The 10,292-nt window shown below is 41.9% G+C and overlaps 1 protein-coding gene across 2 annotated transcripts; it reads left to right on the forward strand.

The window, feature by feature from the left end:
- Positions 1–5,396: 5,396 nt before the first annotated feature.
- Pja1 (praja ring finger ubiquitin ligase 1) lies at positions 5,397–9,841 on the forward strand. 2 transcript variants are annotated; one of them, XM_055605100.1, is made up of 2 exons: positions 5,397–5,493; positions 7,325–9,841. In XM_055605100.1, exon 2 carries the CDS (start codon positions 7,515–7,517, stop codon positions 9,393–9,395), a length of 1,881 nt encoding a protein of 626 aa, XP_055461075.1. In that variant the 5' UTR covers positions 5,397–5,493; positions 7,325–7,514; the 3' UTR covers positions 9,396–9,841. The 2 variants fall into 2 exon arrangements, with proteins under 2 accessions (XP_055461075.1, XP_055461076.1); XM_055605101.1 differs by having other exon boundaries at positions 7,613–9,841.
- The last annotated feature ends 451 nt before the right edge of the window (positions 9,842–10,292 follow it).

Here is a 10,292-nt window from a genome sequence, read left to right on the forward strand (position 1 = left end):
AAGGTTCCATGCACGCAGCAAAATACTACATCACTGATCTGTCTTATAGGTGAGTCTGCTATTATCTGTGAGCATAAGCATGTTATCATGTGTTTAAGTGTCATCATCATTTTTTTTCAATAAAATGCATGCCAGATTCCTTTGACCATTTTACAATTGACCTGTTGGGTTTGTATTGATGTATAGAGCTCTTCATGTAATTGGTAGATTGGCCTCCCATTTGTAAAATTAGTAGTAAGCAATTTCTGCAGGTTTTCATTTGCTATTTAACTGGATTTTTAAAAACTTTTTGCTTATATCTTGTCTGCCAGTTGATCATACTTTATGTAGTTGAACCATTTTAGGTTTTGCTTCTGTAAATTTTGCCAAGCTTACAAAGGTCGAATGTACTTCTGGATTATGAAAAACACCCACCTAAGGTGTATTTTAAGTGCTGTTATGATTTCCTATTTATATTTAAAGAGAACACTGAGGAGAAGATAGTTTCGTGGTACAAGTAGAACTAATATTTGGTATTCTGAATAGGCAATGAGGTCTTAGAAATCAAGAATAACAAGAAAACACCAAGAAAAGAATGAATAAAAGATGAGAACATATAATTCAGAAAAGTAGCTAACAGGACAACACATCTGAGAAGACATTTGGGGCAAAGTCAGTGTCCTGTACTCTCCAGATTGGCAGCAATTTAAACCCTGGGGGGAGGAGTGGGAAGAATGTACATATGTGGACAAATGCATGTGACAGCGCCCATTGTTATGACAACTTTGGGGAGGAAATTGGCAATATCTATTAAACTTTATGTTTTTGCCTCTTCCTGTCCCCCATCCAGATCAGCATTTCCCGAAAGTTTCATCTGTGAAATGTTTTCCCCTTTAGTGTAGGTTAGACTTCGTCGTTACTTTCCATTAGTAGACTATGGAAAAAGTGTTAGGATGTCACCTCCAATAGTTGAGCTGTGAGAGATGGAAAAACAAGTTCTTCAGAATGAGGAAAAAGTAGATACAGTTAGAAACTTGTATTTACGTAAAGAAAGGGAGAACATTTGAGAAGACAAAGGCATAAATAAAATAGTTTAATCTTTTTACTCATAACTGATATAAGAAACAGACAGTCATTCAAAAATAGTAGTAACTATATTGAATGATATAGAAATAGATGGTAAAAATATTATAAGGGAGAGGAGGGCATGAGTGGAAATACTCTGCTCTAAGGTGCGTGCACTGTTCATGCAGTTCTGTACTTTTATTTGAAAGTGGACTTGAGTTGATTTTAAGTAAATGTTTATTCCAGGCTAAACTCTAAAGAAAGTACAGATGATATGCTAAGAGAGGAAAAAATACAAAGTACTTAATTAAAATCAGAAAGGATGGGCAAATAGTAGGAGCCCAAAGCAAAACAAAATTGTCCCAATGGAATAAAAGACAAAGTCTAGTGGCATGGATCTCACTTGTAATCCTAGTACTTAGTGTGCAGAGGCAGAAGGATGGCAACTTCAAAACCAGACTGGGCTTTACAGTGAAACCGTATTAAACAAAAGAAAACAAACAAACAAACAAAAACAAAATGCTTTCCCCTCAAAAGAAGCAAATATCAATAAAATGAATAAAAAGCAGTCACAGATATGATAGATATTACTGTAACTACAGTATATCAACAATCATTTGAATGGAGTCTAAACATACCAATTAATAGACTATTAGAATGGACTGATCACAAGACTCGTGGATGAGAATGTAGCCCTATGATTGAGTACCTGCCTAGCATATGCAAAGGCCTGATTTGATCCGAAGCCTTGCAAAAACAACCGACCAACCAACTAGGAAAAAATCAATAACAGGAGCCAACAGTACATTGCCACAATTTCAATTTTAAAGGTAAACATGCAGATTCAAAGTAGATAGATGAAGAGAGTTGGACAGATGGCTCAGCAGCTCTTCCAGAGGACTAGAATTCAATTCCCAACAACAATGTCAGATTTCTCAGCTCTGGGGAATTCAGTTAGTCTGGCCACTGAGGGCACCTCTACTCATGTGAAAATACCTACACACACACACACATACACACACACACACACACAATTAAAAGTAATAAAAACAAACTTTTTAAAAAGCAAATAGATGGAGAAAGATATAATTATGCTAAAACCCATCAAAAGCCAGCCAGAGTAGCTTTGTTAATTTAAGGCATAGCAAATTTCAGAACAAATAAAATTATTGAGGATAAATTGAGGACTGATGATAAAAAGAATCCAGTCTTCTGAAATATAAAATCCCTTAATATATATCTGCCTAACAACACAGTTTCAAAATACCTGAGGCAAAAAGTTATAGGACAACAAAGAGAAATTGATGAATCCACTATTATAGTTTATGTCTTTCTATCAATAATTGACAGATCCATCCAGAAAATCAGTAAGAATATAGTTGAACTGAATATCACCACCAATCAAGTGTATCTAATTGACATTTATAGACTACTCCACCCAACAAAGAGAATACACATTCTTTCCAAGCTCCTATGGAACATTCACCAAGATAGACCACATCTTGGGCCATAAAACATGCCGTAACAAATTAAAAGGAATAGACATCATACAAAGTATGTTCTCAGACCACAGTGAAATTAAATTAGCAATCAATAACAGAACGATAGCTGGAAAATCCCCAAATATTTGGAGATGAAACAATAAGCTTCTAAATAACATATGGGTCAAAGAAGAAGCCTCAACATAAGAAAGATTGAGGGTGGGGGATATGTGGCTCAATGGCAGAGCATTTTCCCAGCAGGCATGGGTTCAGTCTTCAGGATTGAAAAAGATATTTTAGGAAAAATAAAAATAAAAAGCACAATTTACTGAAATGCATAAGTTGCAGCAAAAACAGTGCTTAGAGGGAAATTTGTAGCATTGAATGCACATATTAGGAAATAAGAAAGATGTAAAGTCAGTCATCTAGGTCTGTACTGTAGGAAAGTAGAAAAAAAACAATTTAAATCCAAAGTAAGCAGAAGGAAACATACAATAAAATATAGAACATAAATAAATAAAATTGAATATATATATATATATAATCAGGAAAGAAAAAAACAAGCCCAAACCTGAGTCTTCGGAAATATCATCCAGACGACTAAGCCTCTCAATATGAGAATTAAAAAAAAAAAAATCATACATACTAGTAATGAAAAGAGAAGTAACACTATTGATCTCATAAACAGTAGTAGATAATAGTAGAAAACTATGAAGAACTATAGCCACAGGTACAAGAAAGGGGAAGATTCCGTGGCTTTCTTTTTGTTAAATGGGATATAGTAAAAATGAGGTATTACTCCAAAGAGTAAGTCCTCTCGCTCTCTATCTCTCTCTCTCTGTGTGTGACACACACACACACACTACCACACCATACCTACCACCACCACCACACCAGCTGCCATGTTGTGAGGAGACCAAGAAGCCTGTGAACAGGTCCACATGACATGAATAACAACAAACAATTCAACACATGTTAGCTTAGACATAGACAATAGACTTTTTGAGGCCTGACAACATCCATGTTGTCATGTGGAGACCTCACCCCAGCTTAACCTTCAAATGAGATTGCATCTACAGTTGAGTGTGCTAGAGTGCATCTTCATTCACTCAAGCCTGATTCACTGTGACTAAACCATGTATGGATTCTCTGTTCACAGAAACTGTGCCATAAGAAATGTTTGTTGTTTTACTATATATTTGGGAAAGCTTGTTATTCATCAGTAAATGACTGCTACAATTTTTTTTTGTTTGTTTTCCAGGAGCTCATAAAGATCAACCTGCCCCTGTCTCCTGATCTGAGATTAAAGGCCTGCACCACCATACCCGGATAACCACTACATTTTTTTTAAATGAAGAAATCCCACTTAAATGTGTGTACACAGAGCAGAGTAACTTTTCTGATCCCTTTCCCCATCAGAACATAGGTTAAAAATGTTGACACTTGACCACCTTACCTGGATAAACAGGCATCTGTTAGAGGCAGAAACAATTTTCCCTAGGGGTAACCATCTTGGGGAAGTCAAATTCATCTACCTGAAGCAGGAAAGTAGATTAAAATTTAAAAACAACTATAGGTCCAGTGGAAATCTACCCTGGAGAAGGATACAAGGAGCCATATGAAATGAGATGTTCATTGAATTTTTATAATAGGTATTTTATACTGTATGTTTTCTTGTTCAAAATGTGTATTTTTAAGAAAAAAGAACTGAATCATCTTGAGTAGAAATCCATATACATTAGTTCCAGCTTATTAATCATGTTATTCAGTCTCCCTTTGTCCTTACTTATTTAGAAGTCTATTTGATCTGTCGACAGTACAAAAAGCGTGGGTGAAGACTCCCACTACAATTGTCTACTTCCTTGTGTCTCTATTTCTAATACCAGTGGCTTCATATATTTTCAAACTGCATTGTTTGGCACATACATTTTGTAATTATCCTATTTTTTGTGGTTTCTGAAATAGAAGTTATCCACAGTATTTGTATCGTTACCTTTTGAGCTTTTTTGCACCTTTGAAATTTTTGTTGTTGTTGTTGTTGTTCTACTACATGCTGTATTTCCTTTAAGAGCAAGTCTGCTACTGCTGGGAATGCAGGAATTCTACATTGAGTATTAGTGGAATTTAAAAAGTGAAAGAAAGCCTTATCTGTGGCTTTAGTTTTATTTTTTGAGTTTTTAAGACAGGGTTTCTCCGGCCTTGGCTGTCCTAGAACTCGCCCTTTAGACCAGGCTGGCCTGGAACTCGAGATCCATCTGCCTCTGCCTCTTGAGTGCTGGGATTAAAGGCATTCCCCACCATGACCAGATCTGTGACGTTTTTAAAATGTGGTGCAATTCACAACGTGTGAACCCGTGTTGCGTATAGTGAACGATCATCTCTTGGATAGACAAGCTAGGTTTTGTAGATGAACAGTACCAGATTTCACTGTAAACACCTTCAGTTTGCCTCAAACACCATGTTTTAAAAAATGACGTTGCTACTGCAACCCTGAATATCACTTCAGATTTTAATATTCTCAAACCAAACATGTACCATAGGATGTGATATAGTAATATAATTAATTCTCACATAAAAGTTAATCAGAATCTTCAAATTTCATTTTTTTAAGAACTGAAAGGTGGCAAATGTTTGCAAATTTGTTAATGCAGTTACAGTTCTCTCTGCGTTTCCTTCTTTCTTTTCTTTTTTTTTTTTTTTTTTTTTTGTGCCCATAAAAAAATCTCAACGTTTCAAATCAAACAACGCTTTGGAGCCCACTAGGATTCACAGAGCGCAGCAGCTGCCCCTGCCACATCGGGGAGGCGGACTCGGGCTAACGTCACAGCCACTTCCGGCGCCGCAGTCTCCGCCTGCCCTAGTGCTCTTTAGCGGGGGAGGAGCCGAGACCCGGAGCAGCAGCAGCAGTGGTGGTGGCGTGTGAAGGTCCCACAGCTCTGCAGCTTGGAGCGCACGACTGGCGGAGAGGGTGAGTGCAAGGCGCTCTGGGGCAATAGCCCGGGCCGGTGGGCGAGTGCTGCCAGGTGGGCACGGGCAGAATCCCAGTGACCCCTTTTGCGGGTTCATTTCGGGAGCGGGGTGGGGCAGAGGGGACTTGACCACACGCGGAGGCCCATGGCCTCTTCAGGGACCGCATCCCTGGCTGCCCATCCCCTGTCTTGCCTCAGGGTCCCAGCCCGAATGGTCTTCGTGGCTGTTTGAGAGAGGACGGGTGGTCGCACGGCCCTCTGCCACTCCTACCTGTTTCTCCTTGCAGTGCTCTTGGCCTCTTTGCAGAGTACTCTCTAGCCTTTCTTCCCCCATTTTGCTGCTGTTTTGTCGAATGGCACGTGGCTAAGATTTTTAGATACAGATATGTGCCCAGGAAAATAATTATTAGAAGCTAAACAGTATTTTCAGGGAAAACCAGGGTTCCTACATGCCCTTTTCTTTCTTTTGCCCTGCCACATTGATTTGGGTTTGCCCTTTGAGCTGATAACGTATTCCTGTCTCTTATTATGACATTGCACCCCCTCCTCTGTGTCGCGCGTGCGCGTACGCATGTACACGGGCACACATACGGACATGCACAGAAACCTACTTTGCAGTCCGGTCCCAGTCCCTGCATCCTCAAGGTTCCAGCAGCCAGCTCCATCTCTGCGCATGCCCAAACAGGCAAGCACACACCCTCTCACACACCCTCTAGTTCCTTCATTTCCCCTAACTCTTACCCCTGTTATCTCTCTCCCCCTGCTCTGACCTGTGTTTGAGTATGTATTCTTTCTGCTCCCTCTCTTTTCCCTCCCCTCTCCTGTCTCCCCCTCATTTCCCCCTCTCCTTTCTTTTCGCTCTCTCTTTCCCTGTCCCTCTTCTCTTTTCTTTCTCTCCCCCTCCCTGCCCTCTCCTACTCTCTCCCTCCCTCTTCCTCTCAGAAATGCCCTCCCTCATCCCTGTCTGCTACACACACATATAAAAACACCTTCATCCTTTTATTGCTTCACATGCATACATGTACACACAGGAAGCTGGCTCACACACTCTTCTCAAATGTTTTTTTTTCTTCTGTTCTCTGTCTTTTCCATGCTGCACCTTCACACAGAAATCCTCTGGGGACACTGCCCCCTTTCCTGTTGCCATATTAGCACATGCCAACCTTTCTTTGGTTGCTAGACTCTGTGTTCCAACCACCACATCCTCTGTGCCTTTTTCTGTCCATTACTGCCTTCCATGTTGACTCTTAAACTCTTTTCTCATTGCTACTAATGCCCTTTCACTTCCTTGCCTGTGATAGACACGTAAGTGCAGGCTTCCCTCTGTAGTTCCAGCTACCACACTTAACAGAAGCAGTGACGCTTCTCTTTCTATCCTACCTACAGCTTTCCTTTTTTAAAGCCACCCCAGCCATTCCTGTAACTCTCATACCCATATGTACCCACCCCCTACAGAAATCCCTGCATTACAGGATTGCTGGCCCCCTATCCACCTGACTCTCTCTTGACAGACACTGGCACCCATACATACACAGTGAACTATATTTTTAGTTCTATTTTGAATTGTATTACTCCTCAATATATGAAGTTCTCAGAAAATGACACACACCCCCTCCAACAATAACAAAAAAACTCGCTGCCGCTTTACTCTTCCTGTAATTCCACAGCATACCTACCTTTTAATTATTGTATCCCCCTCCCCCCCAAAGCACACACACGTTCTGTCTTCTCCACTGTCTGTCTTTTTTTTTGTTTGTTTGTTTTTTGTTTGTTTGCTTTTTGTGAACCCAGTCTTGTAATCATCTTACAAACATTAAAAATGTGTTCCAGGTCTACACCAGACAGTCATTGGAATGTTCCCTCAGGCCTTAGAAGACAGTGAAACTAATTTTAATGGGCCCCTATCTTTCTGTTACCTGCCTCCTGAAGGAAAAATAGATCTCCTTGTTGTGTAGTTCTGGACTGGGAGCAAGAGCCTTTGCACCTGCATCCCAGCTCTATTGGAAACTGAGTCAGAGCAATGGGTCAGGGATCTAGCAAGCCTGTTCGGCCCAAATCAGCAGGAGGGTATCAGTATAGTACAGGCAAGAGTTATGGAAGAAGGCATGCTTATGTCAGTTTCAGGCCTTCCATGAGCCATCAGGAAAGGATTGGCAGCAAGAAAAGAACAACATCCGGAGTCCCAATGCACAGATCAGCCCCCAATCAAACCAAGAGGAGCCAGTCACCATTTGCCAGCACACATCGTCATCGTTGGGATGACAATGAGAGCTCGGGAACCAGCCTGAATGTTGAGAATGAGGATTATTCCAGGTATCCTCCAAGAGAGTACAGGGCCTCAGGAAGCCGAAGAGGACTGCCTTATGGACACCTTGACACTTTGGGGGCACGTGATAGTGAGGAGGAGGGGGCTGGGCCTGTTGACCGTCTGCCAGTGAGAGGGAAACCTGGCAAGTTTAAGGATGATCCAGAGAAGGGGGCAAGGCCTCCCCGCTTCTCTAGTGTTAGCCATGATGTGAAAGAGGAGCTTGGCAAAGTAGAATCACCCGCTGCAGCAAGGTGCCCTGCTAACAGGGCTGAGTTCTTGAAGCAAAATGGCATGGCCTCTCAGATTCCTTCTGCTGAAGGCAGGGCAGCAGCAAGAGGTAACAACAGTTTGGAGAGGGTGAGGCAGAATTTACCAGCACGACCTACCAGGGCTCCTGTGAGTATTTGTGGCGGTGGGGAAAACACCCCAAAGAGTGCCGAGGAACCAGTGGTGAGACCAAAAGTCCGGAATGTGGTGGCTCCAAACTGTGTGAAACCAAAAGTATTTTTTGACACTGATGATGATGACGATGTACCACACAGTACTTCCAGGTGGATGGATGCTGCTGATGCTGAGGAAGCCCAGGCAGAGGGCCTAGCAAGAAGAGGCCAAGGTGAAGGTACCAGCAGCTCAACTGAGCCCAGGTACCCTGAAGATAAGAAGGATGCCAGGAACGAGCAAGTGAAATCAGACAAAGTGTCAAGACGGCGCCGAACCATGGCTGACCCTGACTTCTGGGCCTACACTGATGATTACTACAGATATTATGAGGAAGACTCTGACAGTGACAAAGAGTGGATGGCTGCTCTGTGCCGGAAATATCGAAGTCGGGAGCAGCCCCAGTCTTCCAGTGGCGAAAGCTGGGATCCCCTGCCTGGAAAGGAAGAACGAGAACCTCAGCAAGCTAGAGGGAATGTGAACTCCAATGGAGCTGGGAGCCTTGCCAGTACCAGCATTGGCAACAGTAGCAGTGGCTATCCTGAAGAAGTACAAGAACTATCTCTTCAGGAAGAAGAGCAGGCCTCTCTGGAAGAAGGAGAAATTCCATGGCTCCGGTACAATGAGAATGAAAGCAGCAGTGAGGGGGATAATGAGTCTAGCCATGAGCTGATGCAGCCTGGGATGTTCATGCTGGATGGAAACAACAATCTGGAAGATGACTCCAGCGTGAGTGAAGACCTAGAAGTGGACTGGAGCCTGTTTGATGGATTTGCAGATGGGTTGGGAGTGGCAGAAGCCATCTCCTATGTGGATCCTCAGTTCCTCACCTACATGGCTCTTGAAGAGCGTCTGGCCCAGGCGATGGAGACTGCCCTTGCACACCTGGAGTCTCTCGCTGTTGATGTGGAGGTGGCTAACCCACCTGCAAGCAAGGAGAGCATTGATGCACTTCCTGAGATCCTGGTCACCGAAGATCATGGCGCAGTGGGCCAGGAAATGTGCTGTCCTATCTGCTGCAGTGAATATGTGAAGGGGGAAGTGGCTACTGAGCTACCATGTCACCACTACTTCCACAAGCCATGTGTATCCATCTGGCTTCAGAAGTCTGGCACCTGCCCAGTCTGCCGCTGCATGTTCCCTCCCCCACTCTAAAGGCGAATGTGCTCTTTACTCCTAATCTGGTTATTCCTTATCTAAAACCCACAATACTACAGGAGCCCTCTTTCAGAAATAACAATGGCAATGAAATCAGTTGGTCAATTAGACTAAATGTGTTGATTTCTTGTGATTATTTCCAATGTGAAAATGGTTGTGTACAATTACATTTAAAAATCATCCTCTGTTTTAGAAGGTAGAAAGGGGAAACTAAACATTCTAAATGCTACTTGAGATTGCAGCAAGAACATAAATTTTCTAACCTGAAAATTGACACAAATCATATTTGTCCTGTAGACTATGTTGCTCTTCCGTGTTGGTGTCAATATTATCTGTTAAACATGTTGAAAAGACAAAATCACTTTTGTTGCATGTTATGGGTTAATGTTCCTGTATTTGCAGTGGTGTAAAAACTTATTAAAGTTCTTTTGGTTTGACACAGAACAAAAGCATCGTTTGGGTTTTGTCTGAAATGGTGATACCAGGTAACTATAAGTTGATCCCTTGCATTTGCGACAAAAGTACCATGCTTTTGTGTTCTCAACTCTAGAAAAACTAGTTTTCACTAGAAATGCTCATCAGAACGCCAAAAAACTTCTTTAAGAAATAGGAATATGGTGTTTATTTGTCTGCTATAGGGAAAAGATTGACTGAAGAGAAAAATGAGAGAAAAAAACTCAGAGAAACAATGGTGAGAATAAATTCAAACTAAATGGATGAGCAAATTCAATTCACCTTTGAGAAAATAGAAACTGTCAGAATGGGTAAGGAAAAAAAAAAAACAACTAGAGCTGAGTGCTAGCTACACATCTTAACACCGTGACACAAATAGGGACATGCCAATAGACTGCTGCAGGACAGACGGCAAGGTGCCCGTCGATACAGGGCAGACTC

Source organism: Psammomys obesus, unplaced genomic scaffold (genome assembly GCF_907164565.1).
Source record: "Psammomys obesus unplaced genomic scaffold, mPsaObe1.curated_primary_1811, whole genome shotgun sequence".
Classification (NCBI taxonomy): Eukaryota; Metazoa; Chordata; class Mammalia; order Rodentia; family Muridae; genus Psammomys; species Psammomys obesus.